The sequence below is a fragment of the Sceloporus occidentalis genome, unplaced genomic scaffold, assembly GCF_023333645.1.
Source record: "Sceloporus occidentalis isolate IW3139 unplaced genomic scaffold, rSceOcc1.0.p SCAF_344, whole genome shotgun sequence".
Classification (NCBI taxonomy): Eukaryota; Metazoa; Chordata; class Lepidosauria; order Squamata; family Phrynosomatidae; genus Sceloporus; species Sceloporus occidentalis.
The window spans coordinates 1345-26027 of record NW_028317324.1 but is presented as its reverse complement, the minus strand read 5'-3'; the positions used below and the strand labels follow the sequence as shown (position 1 = coordinate 26027).

Sequence of the window (24683 nt, the reverse complement as noted above, 5' to 3'; positions counted from 1 at the left end):
AGAGCCTCCGGGCGAACCCTCCCCCCCCCCAACCGGAAGAAAGGGGGGAAAGGCTGTCCACGTGGGGCACTCCTTGGCTCTGCCCTTTTGTGGAAGTTCTCAGAGAAGATGGAATATTTCATCTTCTTCTCCGCGAATAGAGGACTTCTGCAAAAAGGCGAGGCCATGGGGAGCCTCCCCCACATTCCTCCAATCAGGGCAGAGGGTGTGCGCCGAGGCTCCTCCCTTGCACGGAAGTACCTGGCTAACGGAGCCGATAACGGAACGAAGAAAGAAGGCAGAAGAGGCAAGAGGAGACGCAGAGCTGGAGAAAAGGAGAAAGGGACACGGAAGCGGTCAACGGAGAAGGCAGGGAGGCAGCGAGAAGATCTAAAACCCGATTATAGGCTGCACCCTCCATTTATATCTTATAGGCTTATGGGCTCTGCTGTCAAATAGTGTAAATCTATATTTTGTGATGTATTGGCACAGATTCTTCTGTGTTCGCTACTAAAACCACATCGGGGACCTGGAAGTCACAGATAACCAAAGGTAAGTTAGTTTTCAACACCGGCTCGGCCCACCTGAACCGTCGATAACCTGCATGTAGACTTACCGCGGGGCTTCATCCTCGTGGCTCGAAGCCCATTTGTACGACTCGGCATATCCAGTGTACTCGCTGTACTGCTCGGCGCCTGCACAAAAGTTTAAACGCATTGACGCAATCAACGTTATGAAACAAAAGCATTAAAGGAACAAAAGTCATAAATAAATAATAATAATAATAATAATAATAATAATAATAATAATAAAAGGTTTTGAAGAAAAAAACGATATGGATTAAACTGGTCAATTAACGTTTCTGATCTGCAGCCAAAAACAAAAATCCAAGATACATCGCCAGCTGATTCTAGACACAACAAACATCAGCGAGGTTAAAAATACCATAAAAAACAAATTGCGCATTTTTATGAAATTTTTCTCTTTTTTACAAAAAAAACAAACAACAAATTGCTTATTTTTAATTCAGAGCAAAATACATTTTTGTTTATTTTGTTATGCATTCATTAAAATGAACCATTTTCACCTGTATGGAATAAATATACTTGGAACAGTGGAAATAGGTTAAAAAAAAAATAATAAAAAAAATAGGGAAAATACCGCATTTCGGAAAAGATTACATGGCATATCCAGTGTAGTGATACACTTGCTTTTTTTTTTTTTTTTTTTTAAATATTAAAAACCGCTATTAACATTCAGAGCTAAAAGGCCTTGGGCAGCGGCCAATCAGCATTTGTGTTAAAGTGACCCAGACTTTAAAAAGTTAAAAAAAATCCAGGACGAGAAACCTAGTTCCTAGCACTGTATAACGATTGTGCTTCAGCTATTAGCTCGGGCGAAAGGAAAAAAAAAAAAAAAAAAAAAAAAAAAAAATTATATATATATATATATATATAAATAAAATTCTATAAAAAAATAGAGACATTAAGACTCCTGCAATAACCATTATAAAGCTGATGCTATGCAGATGCAGCAAGAACTGCAACAAATTGAATTTAATTTCAATTTCTCAAGCTCTTGTGCAAATTAAAGCTGCATAGTTACGTCCATTAGAGCGGAGTCACAAAGCCCCCCCGCCGTCATACGGAATGTGATTTATTGGGTGGGGGGGGGAGACAGAAATGGCAGATGGAAGCCAGCCAGCCATCTAGTTGGGATGATGAAATGGTCGTTTCCATTAATGGAACAGAACATCGTATCGTTGTAATTCATTAGCAGACGCGCTAATAAAGTAAAGTGGATTGGAAAAAGAAAAAAAAAAGAAAAAACGCTCAGTAAATTAGAACTTGCTTGTCCTTTTTGCCCGTTTTTTTTTTTTAATGTATTTTCTTTTTTAATTATTTAGCAGTTTTTAAGACTATGTTCAGTTGAAATTGGGTGATTAAATATATTTTGTAAAGGGTAAAAGTTCTCATAAAACAAGCAGAATGACGGAGAAATTCCATTGTTTGCCAAAAATAAATGAAAAAAAAATAATATGAAATTCATGCATTTGTGATGAAAACAGCAAACTTTTTACAGTCATAGCACACACCACACACCCTTCTAGGTATTAATTACACTCATTTTTACCCGTATTACTTTAGCATTTTAAAGACTACGGATGATCTTCTTTGAGTTGTGGTGTTTTAGAAGCCAAAAAGGGGCAAAGCCAAAGACGCTGTGTACAGGACTGTAAATGAGTGTATGTGTGTGTGTGTATGTATAAATGTATGTACGTGTGTGTGTAAGTATAAACGTATGTACATGTGTGTGTATGTATATATATATAGTGTGTAAGTATAAATGTATGTACGTGTGTGCAAGTATAAACGTATGTACGTGTGTGTGTAAGTATAAACGTATGTACGTGTGTGTGTAAGTATAAACGTATGTACGTGTGTGTGTAAGTATAAACGTATGTACGTGTGTGTGTGTAAGTATAAACGTATGTGCGTGTGTGTGTATGTATAAATGTATGTACGTGTGTGTGTATGTATAAATGTATGTACGTGTGTGTGTAAGTATAAATGTATGTACGTGTGTGTGTAAGTATAAATGTATGTACGTGTGTGTGTAAGTATAAACGTATGTACGTGTGTGTGTAAGTATAAACGTATGTACGTGTGTGTGTAAGTATAAACGTATGTACGTGTGTGTGTAAGTATAAACGTATGTACGTGTGTGTGTAAGTATAAATGTATGTACGTGTGTGTGTATGTATAAATGTATGTACGTGTGTAAGTATAAACGTATGTACGTGTGTATGTATAAACGTATGTACGTGTGTGTGTAAGTATAAACGTATGTACGTGTGTAAGTATAAACGTATGTACGTGTGTGTGTAAGTATAAACGTATGTACGTGTGTGTGTAAGTATAAACGTATGTACGTGTGTGTGTAAGTATAAACGTATGTACGTGTGTGTGTAAGTATAAATGTATGTACGTGTGTGTGTAAGTATAAATGTATGTACGTGTGTGTGTATGTATAAATGTATGTACGTGTGTGTGTAAGTATAAATGTATGTACGTGTGTGTGTATGTATAAATGCATGTACGTGTGTGTGTAAGTATAAACGTATGTACGTGTGTGTATGTATAAATGTATGTACGTGTGTGTGTAAGTATAAATGTATGTAAGATTGGCTTCTGGTACTTCCATTGACAAGAATGCAAATTTTACTTTACTGAAAAGGCGGTTGATAAGTGGAACAGCCTCCCATCCAAAGTGGTAAAGGTTAATACAAAGAGGGAACTTAACTATGCATTGGATAGGCATTTGGCTCCTGAAGACGAGACCAACGACCGACAAGCGTTTGAGTCTTTACAGCCGGGAAAAACAGGCCGAATGGTTCTTTATCCGCCATCAAATTCTGTGTTTCAGTATTTACTAACCTGTAATGATAAGGCACTCGTTGGGATCCAAGGATTCTGTAAACAGGCGTGATATTATCAGTTCAGGATTGATGATGAAGCGGATTTCTTCCTGAACTAAACCTGAGCCGATGACGCCTCCCCCGACGTAGCGGTTGGCAAAATCCACCTGTTGAGAGGTCGACATGTCTGTTAATATGTTATATGTTGCAGAACATGACGTTTATAATAAATATTCGGAGCAAATAGCGGGAAGAAGACAAGAAGAGGCAAGAGAAGAAGCAGAGCTGCATGAAATAAGACAGAGGCAGAGAAGGAAGGGAGACATTGAGAGCGTGAGAGAATGAGTGAGCGTGAGAGCATGAATGAGAGGGAGAGTTAAAGTAACGGTGAGAAGCAAATGAAAATTTGTAGCTCTCTGCCTCGTTTTCATTTGTTTCGTTGGGGTCCTTCCTCGTTTTCAGACATTCATACAAATTAAAGGAATTGGCAAATTCTGTTAACATCTAAAATTCATACAAATCCGAATGCACACTTCCAGTAACTGGATGATAATTTATTTTTGAAATCAAGGTTAGAGCAGGGCTTGACAAATTTTTTGTGAATCTCGGCGCCAGCTAAAAAAGTTAGGAGCCAGGATTTTTTTTTAAACTAACAGTTGGTTAGGAGTGATCGGATCATCGTCAGCCCGCTTACTAAACTCACAGCGTTTGACCTGGAAGCACCCTGGACTTTCAGGTCAGTGCTGGTTTTTGTTGTTTTTATTTTTATTTTTGTAAAACAAAATTTATATATATATATATATATATATATATATATATTTATTTTTTTAACGCTTTCGATGCTGATGTTCCATTGGAGCACAGCATTGACTGATATTTAGTCCCTACAAGCTTGTTGGGACAAATGTTAACCCCTGCAATGCCACAAATGTGTCATACACAATTGTGGCACTTAAGGGGTTAACGCTGCACTGACGCTCTCATGGAGCGATCAGGCAGCAGGGGGGCGTTGGGGCTGCTCTCCACACTCATGGGGAGACCAAAGAACCCTCTCCCCTGTCCCTGAAGCTGCCTCTGGCAGCTGGGACGCAGTTGCTGGTCTATAGAGCAGCCATTGCAGGGGGGAGCCTCTGATGACTGCTGTAGGCTTCCATGCCTACAGGAGTCATCAAAGGGCTTGTGGGGGCTCGTTTTTGCTGTTGCTGGTCTGCCTGGGCTTCCAGGCAGACCACCAGCAGCAGAGCCCCTTTACAAAACGGGAATTAACCCCTTAAATTCCACTTGTGTGGGGACCCAATCAACACTCAACCCCCTTTCCTGAAGCTGCCTGTGGCAGCTGAAAACGCGATTGCAGGTTTTCCTGCAATCGCAGTTTCAGCCTACAGAATCATCTCAGGCTCGGGGGCGGGCTCTGAGTGGCGATCACAGGCTGACAAACATCTAGGCGCCAGGACAAAATTCTGAGTCGCCATGGCGCCTGGGATTTCTTGAGCCCTGGGTTAGAGAGTCAATTACAATTTTAGCTTAAGCATAACACTCAGTTTGCCCAAAACTAAAATATTTCTAATTTAATAGGTGGCTTCTAGCTTCATCATAATTGCATTTTATGTAAATTAAAGGAAACAAAATTGGAGCTCTGCAGTTTTGACTACTCTTGTCTAATCTGTAATAAATAGTGATAAAAAAAAAAGCCCCAAAAAAACAAAGTCCTACGTCTTGAAGGACATTTATGTTCGCGTCACGCTTTCCATTGCTCGGAAACGCTTTGCCAGGACAGTTACAACCGTCAATCACTCGTCAACGGCTGAACTAGGAGACCCCGAGCTGTCCGTGTGGAGCGCTCACGCATCCCTTTTCAGCCAAGGGTCACCAGCCTAGATGCTGCAGTAGAAAAACAGGTCCCAGGGACCGATCCGGCTCTGTCAAAAGACGCAGAGCAGTCACTTACGTGTGAATACGATGTACTCCTAAACTACAAACAGCCCTGGGGAAATGTCAGATGACGGAGAGGAAGGCAAGAAACGATTCACGGAGGAATTAACCAGTTTGGCATAAACGACACAGTTGTATATGGGATAAATCACACGATACCCCTGACTGGGGTACGCAAGCGATGGCGTAAGACAATGCACCATTCGCCATATCGTCCTTCGGAGAGACATTTAATACCGTAATATTATATTCATGTAAGACTCACCTGCAGCATACCATGCCCATTGCCTTCAATAGTACCTTCACAGGTGACATGGATTTTAGTCAACTTTTTAGGGGATCTGCAAAATCGAAAACAAAAGAGGTCAAGAACACCAGTATGATAACACTGTCCATACGACGGAAGCAATGCTTGTAAGTCAACAGCAGCAGTAAATCCTACGATGCCTGCCTCACTGATCTACACGTAAACAAGCGGTGTTTACGTCAACAAGTATCGCTTGCCGATCCGTCAACGGGCAGGCATCGCCGCTAGGGTCTAGATATGGCGTCCAACGGACCATGCCGGCAATCTGTGCTGCGGGACAGAACTCTAGCAACTAATGTGGAGGGGATGAGGCTCAGTCTTCCTGCAGAGTGTTTCACATAGGAACACCCTGCGGAGAATAAGGTCAGGTGTTAACGCGCGCCTCGATTCTGGGAATTATAGGCATACCGGACATTTACCCCATCTTTTTTGGGGATAAAAGATGGGGTTAATGGGTATTCATCTGTGCTCACTTTTGGTCTTCTAAAGATCAGGGGCAATCAATGACTTAATTACATCAAAAGAATTACCTTCCCATCTTGATGCTTTTTTATTTTTAATATTTCATTTTTTTTATTTTTATTAAATACATTTTTTTTTTTTTTTTTTTTTAAATATACAATAAAAAACATTAAGTATTCACAACAACGTTGCCACAGCTATGAAAGGAAAAAAGGCTCACCTTTCCCACTGCGGAAAGCTCTTAAGACACTGCCTCGTGAATGTCACAAGGCCTGTGGGACCTGAGATTAAGAGAGGGAGGAGTTAATATTTAATTATGCGTTCATTACGATCTTGGCAAAAAATAAATAAAAGTTATACTTACTTTTATTTGTAACCCTTCGAAAGTAACAAAAGAGCGTTTTCAATTTTTCAGATTTTCTTGGGTTTCTTCCTTCAAATAATCTGAAATAATAATGAATAAATAAAAAAAAAAAACATTAAAAAATAAAATAAATGTTAAAAAAATAATTATATTCACTTTTTTAATGTTCTGTACATTGAATCCTGCCAATCAATCATCCCTGCCTTCGCCAACAGCATAGCCGGGTCATTTTATGCAAATTGGCCTCCGTTACCCATCATCCCCCAGCAGAGACTGCAGTAGAATTCTACTGTCGGCCCAAGCAGGAAGTTAAACGTACTTCCTCTTCTCGGGGTAGATCGCTTTTATCGCATTCACAAAACAGGGAGTAGAGCGGGTTAAATGGCGACGTGAAAGCAAAATGCCAGCTTTCATAAAGTGCGACAGAAAAACGTGGAGTATTTTATTTATAGTTAAATTAAAAAAGTTTAAGCATTGGTGTAAGAAGTGGGATTACGGCCGATATGACAGATCTAAGAACCATTTTTGTTAAAAATAAAAAAAACATTTTTAAGAGGATATTTCATTCCCCAAAATTCTAAATTTTGAATCCTCCTGCGTTGAACACAATATCTGTTCTGCTCACTACGTCACGACTAGAGCTCAAGCACTGAATGCCCAAGGCCACGCATAATTAAAAAATCATGTACATCGGGATGGATTGGATGTTTTAAAGAAGTCTTTCTGCATCGTTGGTAATGCAGATTGCCATGGACAAAAATTAGTCAAAATGAAGGAAAAAAGGGCAAATTTTTTTTGGGAAAAAAATAAATGAAATAAAATAGTAATAAATCTTGGTTTAATTAATGTGTGAGCCAATCAAGGCTGTTGTTATTTAATTACTTGTGATTCATTTATCTCCGGGGTAGAATCCGGGCCATTTTCATGGTTTTCAATCAGCGCTAAGTGAAAATTTCAGATAAAATATATAAAAACACCATATGCGGTTCCTAAGCCTAAAAAAAAAAAAATAATAAAAAATAAACTAAAAAAAAAAAAAAATAAAATAAAAAAAAAAAAAAAAATAGGAGGGAGGCATTCATCAAAAAAAAGCTCCTGTCCATGCAGTATATACTTCAGGATCAGCCGCGAATGCCTTGATGTCCGATGGCAGAGGAACCGGTTTTAAAATAACGGAGATGCACTTTATAGCAGGAGTAGGTCGGCTGAAAGCATTACTTCCAACCCCCCGGGGGTAAAGTTTATAGAAGTCTCAACACAAGAAACATTAGCCTGCAGAGACGAGGACAGAACGGGCACGCCGTGCGGAAATAATGTCATCCGACGGACAAACAATAGAAGCAGGTCTGCAGCTTCCCGGTCGTTCTGGGGCGGTAATTAAAGATTTCAGGACATTCTTTTTTTTTTTTTTCTTTTCTTCTTTTTGTAAGAAGTCGGGCTGAATGCTGACCCAGTAGATGCCATGAGAATGATTGTCTTCATCCTCTACGGAATAGATATTTTTGTGACTCCTTATTTATTTGGTGCGTGGTTTGCTTAGCCTCCGACAGTAAAAAAAAAAAAAAAATATAATAAAAAAGTAAAAGTAAAAAAAAATAAAATAATAATAATAATTATAAAAAATATATATATACACACACATATTTATATTTAGGAAGGACGAACGTGGTTTATGCCATTTATTGTTACACAACGATTAGAGAACTTACCCGGCCAGTGTTTATTGTTAACCGATTGATGGGGTAGAGTATTTATAATAAGTGTTTATTTTTAACAGGCTGAAACAGGCATATAAAAAATGTACTTTAATAAAAAGTTTAATAATAATAAATATATCTCAAATTTCTTTGATATGCATTCTTTGCTGGCGAGGCTGCAATGGACACAAACCGGCTGCTTGTTGAACGTTAGAGATTCACTACGTTATTTCTTGATGCAACGTCAAAAAAATGGTTAATTGGGGAACTTTAACGCAATGGAAGTACAGCATGCGGATTGTGGCATGAAGAGAAGAGCTGACCTGCTGACCCAATTCTTCACCGGAGGAGGGAAAAAAAGATAATTGATGTAGACCAGGGCTCGACAAACCTGGGAGTGCCAGGTCGCCATGGCGACTTGAAACCACCTCCTGGCCCCCAGGGCTTTGCGGGACAAGGGGGGGGTAAAAACTGGCCAGAGCTGCCACCGTGAATCCGGCACCCTACACCCCGCCCAGCGGGGTCACGTAACGCACGTCACGGCCCCCCCCAGAAACGCGTAGGGTGCCGAGTTCACTATAGCAGAAGATATGCAGCAGCGTGGCAGGCCGCCACAAGGTGAAAGGGAGTGCTGTATGTGAGTGTATACTGCGCTCAGAGTCAGAGTGTGTGTACGTGTACAGTGCCAGAGTCAGTGTGTGCGTGTATTGAAGTCTGTATGTCTACTGTATTGTAGTGCCAGATTCAGTGTGTCTGTGTCCATAGTGCTAAAGTGTGTATTTATACATATTTGTATAGTGTTAGCAAGTGTGTGTGTGTTATTGGATAGTGTGTGTGTATAAGTGTGTAGCGTTAGCGCGTATGGTGTTGTGTTTGTGACAGTATGGCTTTAACATTACCGTGTATGTCAGTATATAGTGTGTGTTCAGGTGTTAGTGTGTGTGCGCGTAATACTAATAGTTAAACATACAAGCTTGAGTCTTTATGGTGTAAAATACCCCTTCCATTTAGGGGTTACCTGAATTACTGTATTAAGTGGTGCGGCACCGAAGAAAGGTGTGTTTTAGGTCGCTTTGCTCCAATAAAGATCCTTTAACTGTAGACCAGGGGGTAAATAAATGAAAATAAAACCATTGGTGAAGAAAAAAAAAAAGTTTGGGCCGACTCCAATATCCGAACCAAATTTGTTAATTCCCGAAATACAAGGATTGCTACCGACAACCAAAGCTTTCACTGAAAATTGTAAGTCAAGGAGAAGGTGAGGAGGAAGGATAGAGACCCATCGTATACATGGACTGCTGCCCGGAGCCTTCATCGGAGTGTGCGAGTAAATCGGGAGAAGGAGGAAGAGATAAATGATGGAGACCCATCGTATACAAGGACTGCTGCCCGGAGCCTTCATCGGAGTGTGCGAGTAAATCGGGAGAAGGAGGAAGAGAGATAAATGATGGAGACCCAACGTATACAAGGACTGCTGCCCGGAGCCTTCATCGGAGTGTGCGAGTAAATCGGGAGAAGGAGGAAGAGATAAATGATGGAGACCCAACGTATAAAAGGACTGCTGCCCGGAGCCTTCATCAGAGTGTGCGAGTAAATGGGGAGAAGGAGGAAGAGATAAATGATGGAGACCCAACGTATACAAGGACTGCTGCCCGGAGCCTTCATTGGAGTGCGCGAGTACATCGGGAGAAGGAGGAAGAGAGATAAATGATGGAGACCCAACGTATACAAGGACTGCTGCCCGGAGCCTTCATCGCAGTGTGCGAGTAAATCGGGAGAAGGAGGAAGAGATAAATGATGGAGACCCAACGTATAAAAGGACTGCTGCCCGGAGCCTTCATCAGAGTGTGCGAGTAAATGGGGAGAAGGAGGAAGAGATAAATGATGGAGACCCAACGTATACAAGGACTGCTGCCCGGAGCCTTCATCGGAGTGTGCGAGTAAATCGGGAGAAGGAGGAAGAGAGATAAATGATGGAGACCCAACGTATACATGGACTGCTGCCCGGAGCCTTCATCGGAGTGTGCGAGTAAATCGGGAGAAGGAGGAAGAGAGATAAATGATGGAGACCCAACGTATACATGGACTGCTGCCCGGAGCCTTCATCGGAATGTGCGAGTAAATCGGGAGAAGGAGGAAGAGATAAATGATGGAGACCCATCGTATACAAGGACTGCTGCCCGGAGCCTTCATCGGAGTGTGCGAGTAAATCGGGAGAAGGAGGAAGAGAGATAAATGATGGAGACCCAACGTATACAAGGACTGCTGCCCGGAGCCTTCATCGGAGTGTGCGAGTAAATCGGGAGAAGGAGGAAGAGAGATAAATGATGGAGACCCAACGTATACAAGGACTGCTGCCCGGAGCCTTCATCGGAGTGTGCGAGTAAATCGGGAGAAGGAGGAAGAGATAAATGATGGAGACCCAACGTATAAAAGGACTGCTGCCCGGAGCCTTCATCAGAGTGTGCGAGTAAATGGGGAGAAGGAGGAAGAGATAAATGATGGAGACCCAACGTATACAAGGACTGCTGCCCGGAGCCTTCATCGGAGTGTGCGAGTAAATCGGGAGAAGGAGGAAGAGAGATAAATGATGGAGACCCAACGTATACATGGACTGCTGCCCGGAGCCTTCATCGGAGTGTGCGAGTAAATCGGGAGAAGGAGGAAGAGAGATAAATGATGGAGACCCAACGTATACATGGACTGCTGCCCGGAGCCTTCATCGGAGTGTGCGAGTAAATCGGGAGAAGGAGGAAGAGAGATAAATGATGGAGACCCAACGTATACAAGGACTGCTGCCCGGAGCCTTCATCGGAGTGTGCGAGTAAATCGGGAGAAGGAGGAAGAGATAAATGATGGAGACCCAACGTATAAAAGGACTGCTGCCCGGAGCCTTCATCAGAGTGTGCGAGTAAATGGGGAGAAGGAGGAAGAGATAAATGATGGAGACCCAACGTATACAAGGACTGCTGCCCGGAGCCTTCATCGGAGTGCGCGAGTACATCGGGAGAAGGAGGAAGAGAGATAAATGATGGAGACCCAACGTATACAAGGACTGCTGCCCGGAGCCTTCATCGGAGTGTGCGAGTAAATCGGGAGAAGGAGGAAGAGATAAATGATGGAGACCCAACGTATAAAAGGACTGCTGCCCGGAGCCTTCATCAGAGTGTGCGAGTAAATGGGGAGAAGGAGGAAGAGATAAATGATGGAGACCCAACGTATACAAGGACTGCTGCCCGGAGCCTTCATCGGAGTGTGCGAGTAAATCGGGAGAAGGAGGAAGAGAGATAAATGATGGAGACCCAACGTATACAAGGACTGCTGCCCGGAGCCTTCATCGGAGTGTGCGAGTAAATCGGGAGAAGGAGGAAGAGATAAATGATGGAGACCCAACGTATAAAAGGACTGCTGCCCGGAGCCTTCATCGGAGTGTGCGAGTAAATGGGGAGAAGGAGGAAGAGATAAATGATGGAGACCCAACGTATACATGGACTGCTGCCCGGAGCCTTCATCGGAGTGTGCGAGTAAATGGGGAGAAGGAGGAAGAGATAAATGATGGAGACCCAACATATACAAGGACTGCTGCCCGGAGCCTTCATCGGAGTGTGCGAGTACATCGGGAGAAGGAGGAAGAGATAAATGATGGAGACCCAACGTATACATGGACTGCTGCCCGGAGCCTTCATCGGAGTGTGCGAGTAAATCGGGAGAAGGAGGAAGAGATAAATGATGGAGACCCAACGTATACATGGACTGCTGCCCGGAGCCTTCATCGGAGTGTGCGAGTAAATCGAGAGAAGGAGGAAGAGAGATAAATGATGGAGACCCAACGTATACATGGACTGCTGCCCGGAGCCTTCATCGGAGTGTGCGAGTAAATCGGGAGAAGGAGGAAGAGATAAATGATGGAGACCCAACGTATACATGGACTGCTAGTTTGAGTGAAAGAGAAGAAGAGATAATGGACGGAGACCTTGGGGGAAACGGAGGGCAACTACCATACAGCAATAAAAAGGCCGAGCTGCCAGACGACGGACGGATTCTTTTTGTCTTCTCATTCGCCGCGGAGCACGGAGTTCGCAGACAGATTTTTCTGCAAACTCTATTAGCAACTCCGTGTTTTGCTTTACTGTCCTGCTGTCAGCGTTAATTCACTCAGAAGCGGGCAGCACGCGGGATTCCAGGCCAATCGGCCCTCATTAGCCCAATTTAAGGCCATTAGTGTATAATGTGTTTTTGGATCTTGGATAATTGGTATCAATGTCCTCGTGCGACTCCTCCTGTTTATTCTCAAGCTACAGCAATTAGACTGCACAGACCCCCCCCCCCCCGGAAAAAAATCTCCCCTAAAATGTTTCTCAACTGAAGTAACGGAGGAGACTGTTGTGCTTTGCAACCCTTAAAGCATTGCGTGTGGCCCGGGATGAGCGTGTTGCACGCGGGGGATGAGCGTGTTGCACGCGGGGGGTGAGCGTGTTGCACGCGGGGGGTGAGCGTGTTGCACGCGGGGGATGAGCGTGTTGCACGCGGGGGATCAGCGTGTTGCACGCGGGGGATCAGCGTGTTGCACGCGGGGGATCAGCGTGTTGCACGCGGGGGATCAGCGTGTTACACGCGGGGGATCCGACATTCAGAAAGAGCATGGAGAATACCCTGTAAGTCATTCCCCCTTTCCTATCACACATCCAGGATATTTCCTCCCTCAGCATAACCCCCAGCGCTGTATACAGTAATATAACCCCCAGCGCTGTATACAGTAATATAACCCCCAGCGCAGTATACAGTAATATAGCCCCCCAGCACTGTATACAGTAATATAACCCCCAGCGCTGTATACAGTAATATAACCCCCCGCGCTGTATACAGTAATATAACCCCCCAGCTCTGTATACAGTAATATAACCCCCCAGCGCTGTATACAGTAATATAACCCCCCAGCGCTGTATACAGTAATATAACCCCCAGCGCTGTATACAGTAATATAACCCCCAGCGCTGTATACAGTAATATAACCCCCCAGCACTGTATACAGTAATATAACCCCCCAGCGCTGTATACAGTAATATAACCCCCAGCGCTGTATACAGTAATATAACCCCCAGCGCTGTATACAGTAATATAACCCCCCAGCACTGTATACAGTAATATAACCCCCCAGCGCTGTATACAGTAATATAACCCCCAGCGCTGTATACAGTAATATAACCCCCAGCGCAGTATACAGTAATATAGCCCCCCAGCACTGTATACAGTAATATAACCCCCAGCGCTGTATACAGTAATATAACCCCCCGCGCTGTATACAGTAATATAACCCCCCAGCTCTGTATACAGTAATATAACCCCCCAGCGCTGTATACAGTAATATAACCCCCAGCGCTGTATACAGTAATATAACCCCCAGCGCTGTATACAGTAATATAACCCCCCAGCACTGTATACAGTAATATAACCCCCCAGCGCTGTATACGGTAATATAACCCCCCAGCGCTGTATACAGTAATATAACCCCCAGCGCTGTATACAGTAATATAACCCCCCAGCGCTGTATACAGTAATATAACCCCCCAGCGCTGTATACAGTAATATAACCCCCCAGCGCTGTATACAGTAATATAACCCCCAGCGCTGTATACAGTAATATAACCCCCAGCGCTGTATACAGTAATATAACCCCCAGCGCTGTATACAGTAATATAACCCCCCAGCACTGTATACAGTAATATAACCCCCAGAGCTGTATACAGTAATATAACCCCCCAGCGCTGTATACAGTAATATAACCCCCCGCGCTGTATACAGTAATATAACCCCCCGCGCTGTATACAGTAATATAACCCCCCGCGCTGTATACAGTAATATAACCCCCAGCGCTGTATACGGTAATATAACCCCCCAGCACCGTATACAGAAATAACCCCCAGCGCTGTATACAATAATATAACCCCCAGCGCTGTATACAATATAACCCCCAGCGCTGTATACAGTAATATAACCTCCAGCACTGTATACAGTAATATAACCCCAGCGCTGTATACAGTAATATAACCCCCAGCGCTGTATACGGTAATATAACCCCCCAGCGCTGTATACAGTAATATAACCTCCAGCGCTGTATACAGTAATATAACCCCCAGCGCTGTATACAATAATATAACCCCCAGCGCTGTATACAGTAATATAACCCCCCAGCACCGTATACAGTAATATAACCCCCAGCGCTGTATACAGTAATATAACCCCCCAGCGCTGTATACAGTAATATAACCCCCAGTACTGTATACAGTAATATAACCCCCCAGCGCTGTATACAGTAATATAACCCCCCAGCGCTGTATACAGTAATATAACCCCCAGCGCTGTATACAGTAATATAACCCCCAGCGCTGTATACAGTAATATAACCCCCAGCGCTGTATACAGTAATATAACCCCCCAGCGCTGTATACAGTAATATAACCCCCCCAGCGCTGTATACAGTAATATAACCCCCAGCGCTGTATACAGTAATATAACCCCCAGCGCTGTATACAGTAATATAACCCCCAGCGCTGTATACAGTAATATAACCCCCCCAGCACTGTATACAGTAATATAACCCCAGCGCTGTATACAGTAATATAACCCCCAGCGCTGTATACGGTAATATAACCCCCCAGCACCGTATACAGAAATAACCCCCCCCCAGCAGTGTATACATTGCTATATACGGTAATATACCCCTCGACAGTGCTCTATACGGGATGTATATTTCTTGTCTGGCGCTGCCCCTTAATAGCGAACGTTTTATACCAAGACGACGAAGCCCTGCCACGCCTCTCTGCCCTGTCGCTCGTTAGCAGCGGTGGTCATGCGCTGGAAGCCTCTACTGCCCTCTGCTGGGCAGGTCTATGTCATAATATAAAGGTAACGAGGATGCCCCATCGGTTCAAGTCCAATCACTTCTAAGCACTTAACGTGCGGCTTCAGAACCCCGCAGAAACCTCCCGCTAAAACCTTACAAGCTACCGACACATTTTGTTCACAGATAAGTCCATTGAAGTATAAATTATTTATTATTATTATTTCCGGAGGAGAAGTGTTAGAACGAGCTGCCACCTACCCCTGTGCCTCCATACAGTTACGCCGTACCCGCCGATACTAAGGAACAAGAATGTCAGAGGTTTAAATGAAGCATTCTTAAAAACACCAGGTTAATAGGAAATTGAGCCATCGATGAATTACTTGTAGCGTAGAGATGGGTTTTTTTTTCCTCCCCGGTGAGTCAGATCTGCTTTTACAAGAGCGTCAGTCACTCCGCTTCATTCTAATGGGTAGACGGATGCAACAAGAAAGCGGCCATCCATCCCGAGACGTCCGCTCCCCGTACAATCAATGCGAATCGCGTCGGGGGTCCCGCGGAAAAGGTCGCGGCAGAATACAATCAGACGTCGGGGACGTTCGGCGTTCTTGATACTGGGCCTGACCGGGTTCTCGGGGAGGGATAAATGATATTACGGGCACTATTTACAATATAGGTGTCTGTGGGGGGGGGGGGTATTGTCGGCAAGGTCTCTTTCTATAGGGCTGATTCATGATATAGATGGAGGTCACGTATGGGGGAAATTAAACATTTTCGCCCCGGCCGACGTCAGTTATGTAAGCCCCAATCTACTAGACGCCCCCCAGACTCCTTATCGTACTGCAGGGCTAAACAATAGAATGTCTCAGTCTTAATCACCCAGTGAGACTCTCAGACTAATGGAGGAAGGCTACAGAGAAAAGGACTTCATTAGCATCGCCGTAAAGCATCGCCATCCTGTGTGGGGTTGGAGCCGGGAAAGTCAGCCCAAAATATCACATTAATATTAACCCCTTAATGACAAAGCCCGTACATGGGCTCAAATTGCATGGTTTTCAATGGGTTTAGGGGCCGCCCACTGTCCTTAAAGGGTTAATATAAAAAAAATATTATATTATAATAAATATTCATTTGAATTAAAAACATAGATAGTATTAATGCATTGAAATAAAGCAGTTGTACTAAAACCCAGGAAATCTTTAGCTATAAATAATACGTTTTTATGAAAGGAGCACGGTTGAGTACCTGAGCCCCGCCTCCAATAAATCACTCTGACGGATGACCACGTAATGCACAGAATCAGACGGGGGTGGGAGGGGGTGTTTATATTGGAAAGAGCTATAAGTTTTCTAAGAAAATGGTAACTCAATAATCTACGAGCAGAAGACGATCACGTTAACAAAAAATAAGTAAAAAAAATAAAATAAATGGGATATTCCACAACATACAAAAAATTCCAAAGAGTAAGTAAAAGTGTGTGGAGGCATATGTGTGTAACACGACAAAAAACAACAACCAAAAACAAACAAATTCTTACTACATATAGCGCATCATCATTTAACGCTTTAAGTGCCGGGGTCGGGCCAATTTTTGGAATACCGGGCTAATTTTCAGAGTTTTGCTGTAGATTTAGGGCATCGACGGCTTACACGGTAATTAGGGAACTCCACATACTTACATATTGTCATAGATACCAGCTTTAAGATAAACAACCCCAGCTCTCCATGAATTCCCAAACGAATAAAAGTATTGGAAACTGCATTTTCTTAAAATCCCCTCCCACCGCTCCGTGGAAGCGTATCGCAACAGTAGCTATACATACATGTAGACTGCACATGCATCCCATGTCCGTGACAGGACACAATATAGAGACACTGTTTAGGCACACATAAGGGGTTAAATTCCTTATGCTAAGCACCCTCTTTAGAGTGCCTCGACATTCATGCTGAGGGTGCTGGGAGCTGTGGTTCCCTGAAACCAGTGGCTGCTCTGTTGAGCACACAGGACTACCTATGGGCCCAGAGGGATGGCTGACGGGTCGGCTCGGGAGCCCGATTGGCAGCCACACCTACGCTACAGATGCGTGGCTGGCACTGAAAGGGTTAAAAGTGGCGTTTCGTTTAGCACATTGGTTGCCCGTTTTATTCCTCCCTCTGAAGCATGATTAAAGAATTATTTCTGGTACGGGTTTGGCCATTCTAGGAATCGCTAGCAGTTGGTGGAACGGCACCTCGACGGGGGTTGTAGCGCTTCTCTCCGTCAAGGCCGGACATCTGAATCAGAGAGGGAAGATGAGAGATGGAGACCCCCCTGCTTACTGTATTAACCTTCAAAACTTGTGCCGGGAGGCTGTTCCGCTTATCTACTACCCTCTCCATATACGAAAGGATTGGGTCAGTTATCCATAACGGAAAAAGGAGATCAACACCCCAGAGAAACACTACCAATATCAAGTGCTAATTACACGATGAGCTGGAAGGGACTGGGGAATCTTTATACCACCTTTATGTAGATGAAGATAGACAGGTGAATATTTTTGGAGTCTGCTGGTACAGCTGCAACTTTATATTATATATATCATATCATATAATCTATATGATATGTATTATATGATTTATATGATATACGTGATATGATTTATATGATATATATCATATAATACATCTCATAATATATCTAATATATATCATATCATATATATCTAATATATATCATATCATATATATCTAATATATATCATATCATATATATCTAATATATATCATATCATATATATCTAATATATATCATATATATCTAATATATATCATATCATATATATCTAATATATATCATATCATATATATCATATAAACCATATCATATATATCATATCATATATATCATATAAATCATATCATATATATCATATAAATCATATCATATATATCATATAAATCATATCATATATAATATATATCATATAAACCATATCATACATATCATATCATATATATCATATAAACCATATCATATATATCATATAAATCATATCATATATATCATATAAATCATATCATATATATCATATAAATCATATAATATATATCATATAATATATATCATATAAATCATATAATACATTTATATTATATACAGTGCTGGACATGCAGATAGAGCGTAACCGCCGTACCTGTTGAAGTTGATGTCTGGGTAGCTGGAGTAACCCGACCTTTTGGAATTATGCGGTGGGAAGGTGCAGAAGAACGCATTGGCCAACAGGCAAGCGATCTGTTTTTGAGACATCGTCAGCGAATGATTCATTCCTTTCTTCAGCAGCGGAATGGGCTGGAAAAGCAAAGAGGGAGGCGGAATGTTAAAAAAAAAAAAAAGGAATCAGTTTATGGCGATTTGGAAAAACACAGATACAAAATGACATTTTGTGCAGAGGGGAGAGTAACTTGGCGCCTCTGAGCCGCTTCTTAAATCCAGGAGCCCGTTAAAGCCCGTGGCGATTGGTTACAGGCGTTTACTTTGATAGATTGCAGATATGTAATCAATAAAAATAACAGCAGGCCTTGGAATTATAGATCATCGCGCGCAATCAAGACCCTACCACGCCACGAATACCCAACCTGTGGCGGGGTAAAAATTTATTTCAAAAGCGATGGCGCGGTATTCTTAATCTTAATGCTCCCTGCCTCCAAATTAAAACAAAAAGGACTTACCTTAAGGTTTTATTCACACGCGCATCACGGTCCGAGGCCACACTAACATTTAAAGTAAAAAAAACGACCCACCCCGGGCTGGTTCTGGCATTTCCACCTTTTTATTATTAAAGAAAGGCCTACTGCTTTCCTTTCATTCATCAAAAACAACAGAACTTGTTTGCTTGGCTTTTCATTCAGCGCTGCAAAATGTTTTAGCTTGTGGATGCAGAGATTGGTGGCATCCCGTGGCAGAGTCAGCAATATCGAATCAATTTCCGTTCCTGGTGGCATCTTCTACCTCCTCCCGCCCCTTACAAAGGCTGCCCGGGCCAATCAACCACAACCAGCAACTTTGCAATAGGGGAGAGGCGACAACGGGGAGGAATAATCAACCATAGCCAGAGAAGAGGTACCTTTCTCCACGGTATACACATAAAAGGAAGTTTCTATTACATATTAATGGCATATTTTTTTTTTTTATTTTATCCGTGAACATCATTGCATGGGTTTATTTAGAATAAAAAAAAAAAATAGAATTTGATGCGAATGAATGAAATCAGCAAGTTGTGGTACTTTGTACAGGGAAGAAAAACCTCTCAAACCAATAAAAACGGTTAAAAAAACATCCAACATAGATAAAGTGCTTGATTTTAGACACCGGCCCATAAAATCTATAACCAACGTGGGTCATTGGTCATCACGGCGAGGAGAAAAAAAATAAATAAAAATAATAATTAGTTTTCCGGTTACCGATGATGCGTTGCTGTTTATGGGGGGAAAACAAGGGAAAAAGAAGGAAAAAAATAAATAATCGATATATTTAATGATGGATCATTCAGCATCGCTGCTGCTTTCTAATCAGAACAGAGAAAAAGCGGGAGCTGTCCATTTATCTCTATTACGGGGCAGCGCTTCCCAGCTGATGAATGACTCCGCTGGTTTCGGCTCAATGTATCGAATCCAAAGCCAGTTTAGCTACCGGTCCGGCCTCGGCCCGTTTAGGATTTCTGTTTCGGGTAACGAGAAGAGACAAAACTGCTTCTCGTATTTAGAGGGCAATAAATCACAAGGAGAGCACAGACCGAGGGCGTTCTTAATGAAGGGGGCGGTTCTGGAGACCCCCCCCCTCCCCCACCTCCAGAAGGACATTCATACACCGGAGAGAGTTCAGAGGAGGGGGCGAAAAGTAAATGGATTGCAGGATATAAAAATGTGTCATAATCGGAAACCAGACGGTGAGAGGCTTGGTGGAATTTACTTTAATGAGAGGGTGGTAGATAAGTGGAACAGCCTCCCAGCAGAAGCGGCAGAGGGCAATACATTGAGGGAATTTTAACCTGCGTGGGATAGGCATGTGGCTCCTGAATCTAAGACCAGATCAAGGACTATAACCGACTTATTACACAGGGCCGACGACACCCTCTGGTTTTCAGGTCTGACCCTGCTTAAAGCTGCTGTTCCACTAACATAAAATGTCACTCTCTAGTATGGGGGGGGGGGGGGGCTATTTTATTCCTTTCTTCTTAATGCTTAAGCACAAAACCCAGAACATTACCAAAAGTGGGTTTCTGGTTTGACGACAATAGCCTATCGGTGCCTACAGTTGTGTCACATGACAATTAAGCGTTCCCGGCAAAAACGATCAAATCGGGGCAAAATCTGACATCCGTTAAAGACGTATTTCTGGCAAAAAAAGCGATTGGGAGTTACCCAGCGCTACGAAAAAGTGCTTCCAATGCTGGATTTAGTGTACAAAAGGGTTAACCGCAGCAAGAGTAGGACCCGCGAGGAAGACCGTGCTGAGTGTTTCATTATTATTATTATTAACCCTATGCGTTACTGGCAAGGCTTCCTTCATCCCAGACCAGGACAACTTGGATTCACGAATCATTTGTCTAAACGGAGAGGTAAACTCTCCAAACCATAGTAAGAAAGCAGCAGGGAGTATACCGATAGCGGAGAAACTTCAGATATGATATAGCAAGCGAAATCTCGGCAGCCTCATGCTTCATTACACCAACGTCAAAGCTGTTTACGGGAACAAAAACAAACAAACAAACAAACAAAAAAAAAAAGTGTTGAACTTTCTGATTTTGTGGATTTTCCCCTCTTTTTATTGTTATTTGACAGCGTGAATTTCATCAAGCGGGAATAAATATGCAAGCAGACAAACACCGGAATAGATCCGCGAAAGAGGGAACGGGGGGGGGGGGGGGGGGAGGGTAGGAATTGGAAATGAGGCATTGAAGCTTCGGGACGTGAAATATGGTTTCGTTAGCGCGGCAGGAGGAAGGAATGCAAGAGATTTACTAAACTAAGCTATACACATATATGACACATGTACACTGTATGTAAAAACAGGTTGTCCTTGTGCTTCTTTACGCTGAAGATGGTCCTTAATGGCTGCGGTTGTATGTTTGGGGGTCACGGTCAGACTGCAGCATGACCACAACCCCAAACATACTGCTACAGCCATCAGGAGTCCTGGGAGTGACGGTACGACGCCCCACAGAGCCCCGAGGTCAACGTTGCCGAGTCTGCCTGGGATTACACGGAGAACTGCGGTTCTACGGATCGGAGTATCATCTACACAGAGGTGGGGGTTAAAGCCAAATCGGTTTATAAGCCGCCCGCTACCCGAATGAGGGAATGCAGCGGATGAGGATGAAGTCATCAACTAGGGAGAGAGGCCCTTTGGGTTCCATCGAGAACGTGGGGTGAAAATCAGAACGCACCGGGTCCGGGAGGACTTCAACTTCAGGCGAGTAGAGCGGGCGTTCAAGAGGCTTCAAAAACGGTAGGACCGATATGAGGAGGGAACCGGGAGGGCAACGTGGGGCCGAACGTATTAGCCAGAGGATAATAAGGAATATATGGGTTTGCGTGGGACTCATGTATGTGAAGCAGGGAGCAAGGAGATCCTGTAACCGTGACAGGCAAGGGGGGAGAGGGGCCGCATGAGGCTTCATGCGCACACAGCGTACGTTCATAACCATACGCAACATCTCGCACAAGGCACGACTCGATATCCCATTTACCCCAAAGCAACACGCTTTAGGGTTAAAATGTATTCCCCCCCTCCCCCAATCATGTCGCCATGTCTGAGGGTCACAGGACGCGAAGGCCACAAGAGCTGATCCATTGACCAGAGCCTCCGCGCAGCAACGTGAACTCAAGGCCTCCAAGCTCGTACTTCTTGAAGTACACCAATAATTCCCAGCAGTCTGTAACATTACTCTGCGCATGGGGCGGAGGACCAGGAGGACCCGACGCAAGGGGGCCCCCCGATACACGAACTCGGCTATTGCTACACGTCACGAAGGCGAGAGAATCCCTGCCACCCAAGGGCGTCCCTCTCACCATTGGCCCGAGTCAGTAGAGTGGGTAGTCCAATGGCCAGGATCTTTGCACCGACCTGAAATATCGTACGCAATATAGTAAAGGAAAAAATTATTAATATTTAATAATAATAGTAATAATAATAATAATAAAGCTGAATACTATAATATTCTGATCATTATCAGACAAACCACCTTGAGCGTAACTCCTGGCCGGCTTGTGGCCCTTGGGGCCTGGAGTGGAACGTCAAGAATCTACAGCGTAGCCAACAGCTACAAGCCGTAAGCAGCGCAAGCGACACCAGAACGATAAACGTTCACGGGAAGCAAGCGCTAACCATGACTCGCGGGCCTCGGCTATTCATCTGTATTAATCCCGGACGCCTCGCCCCCCCCCCGCCCCGAGATATTACGAGGGCCGCGCCGATTACCTGCGTGCAGAGATTTGGAAGTTCAAGGGCCAACGCGGCCATCTTAGGCAGAACGACCTCGAAGAGATGGGATTGTTCGTCTTCATCAAGCGCCTGCAGGGAAGCAGAAGACAAGGCTTTGTGAAGCGTAAACAGGGCAATAAGGCAGCAAATCCTACATACAGATCAGGAGGCGGCGTTATCGCTGTTAACGAGCTACAACATGCGCGATTCAGAACTTAAATCGGTCGCTGGTCTCGTCTTACATTCCCTCGCTGGATTTAGCTCTACCACCTCTGCTGGGAAGCTGCTCTACTTATCAACCACTGTCTCTGTACGTTAAAACTTCCCCACATTAGGTCTGACCCTCTAGTTTCCCTCCTGTACCCTTTATGTATTTAAATGTACGTATAACGGACGTATTGTATGCCAATGATTGGATGCCCCCCCCCGTGCGGTCAGGGGGGGGGTCGACACGCTGCATTTTAAGTGACACGTGAGTGGCGGGCTTATCACGCATTGCTGGACGGTTACGGCATTCATCAGATTGTACGCCGTGGCCCCCGAACTCAGCTGTCGGCGTTTGACGGCTCTGGTAAAAAGCCTTCCAGGCGGCAAAATGCTAGCGAGACGCGCCCCCCCCCCCCCCCTTCGGAAGAGGACGGGCGCCTAACGAATTCATTCCGTACGTCGAGTCGTTAAGGAGGGGAGGCATCCATCGATGCCAATTAAGCAAAAAGTCTTAATTAGAGCCACGGCCGCAGCTCCGACTGGAGCGTTCACTCTGATGCGCATTTTAGCCGAGGGGACGCCACGGAATTTAAAGGGACAGTTCAGACGATATGCGCTGCCCCTTCCCCCGCCCGCCACCAGGAGATGACCTCGGCCCGATTCACCTCCTCGCACGCGGTACTGACCGCTAGCCACATCCGGTGCCGGCTCGGAGAATGCTCTGATTATACTAATACGCACGGACAGAAAGTGCCCCCATAGACTTCAATAGGAACACTTTCCTGCCAGAGATAAAATTACATTTTTTTTTTTTTTATTATTATTTTTTTTTTTTTTTTAAAGAATGCATAATTAAAAAGCCACAGATTGGCAGGGGATTACAGACATTTATGCAAAAAAAATAAACAAGGGAAAGGGCAAAAAAGCTCTAGTCACTTAATGGGGTAAACAAAGGGGTTAAGCCAAACTGTCATGTGACGATTTAGTCCTGTTTGGCCCCCCCATGTGCAGGGTAAGGATGCCAGCGCAGAAGAGTGGGCTGGAGGCACTGGCCCAGGTTAGGCCTGTGGCAGCTACCAATGTAATAAGGGTAATAAGGGTCCTGAATACAGCGCAGGCGACCACTATATACTATATTTTATTTGAATATATATATATATATATATATTAATACTATATTTTATTTGAATATATATATATATATATATATATATTAATACTATATTTTATTTGAATATATATATATATTTTAATACTATATTTTATTTGTATATATATATATATATATATATATATATATATATAGTAATACTATATTTTATTTGAATATATATATATTAATACTATATTTTATTTGAATAAATATATATATATATTAATACTATATTTTATTTGAATATATATATATATATATTAATACTATATTTTATTTGAATATATATTTTTTATTTTAATATCTTTTATTACAAAAAAAACCCCTCTGATCTTTTGCACCCTTTATTCCAAATCTCTACTAGCTGAAAAGGATCAAAAAAAGGAAAAAAAATGCACAAAGCCTATTTGACAAACTGTCAAGAAGAATACAAGCATTTTATGGCCGGATTTCTTCACCTGTAACTACACACTTCAATCCTTAGTTCATCAAACATGCCACGAGAGAGATGATCCGTCAGGCGGGGAGAAATAATTTATCACATCCGGCTAATTCGCTCGGCCATCTCCTCGGCTGAGCAATCAATCTCCCTGTGATATTCCAATAAAGAACAGTAAAAGGCAAAAAAAAAAAATCCTATTACGGATGGATGAGTAATACATAAAAAAAAAACAAAAAAAAAAAGCACTAATCCTGCAATACGGCGACTTCGAGAAATGAGGAAAAATAAAAACATCTGTTTTTTCCACCCCAAAAAACTACTTTACATGGTACAATTAATTTGTTGTATAAGTGGAACAGCATCTTAAATCTTAAGTTTTGCGCATACTTATGATTATATTATGTCCAAAATCTATCGAGC

The 24683-nt window shown here is 43.1% G+C and overlaps 1 protein-coding gene across 1 annotated transcript in view; it reads right to left on the bottom strand.

The window, feature by feature from the left end:
- LOC149274177 (poly(ADP-ribose) glycohydrolase-like) overlaps window positions 1-22551 on the bottom strand; it is a gene marked incomplete at its 5' end in the record, with an annotated part of 30448 nt that extends 7897 nt beyond the window's left edge. The window contains 7 exons of the mRNA XM_089505729.1: window positions 596-674; window positions 3417-3564; window positions 5595-5670; window positions 6319-6379; window positions 6463-6542; window positions 18173-18327; window positions 22459-22551. Coding sequence (XP_089361855.1) covers window positions 596-674; window positions 3417-3564; window positions 5595-5670; window positions 6319-6379; window positions 6463-6542; window positions 18173-18327; window positions 22459-22551 — 692 coding nt within the window. The remainder of the gene's footprint in view (window positions 1-595; window positions 675-3416; window positions 3565-5594; window positions 5671-6318; window positions 6380-6462; window positions 6543-18172; window positions 18328-22458) is intronic.
- Between the last annotated feature and the right edge of the window lie 2132 nt (window positions 22552-24683).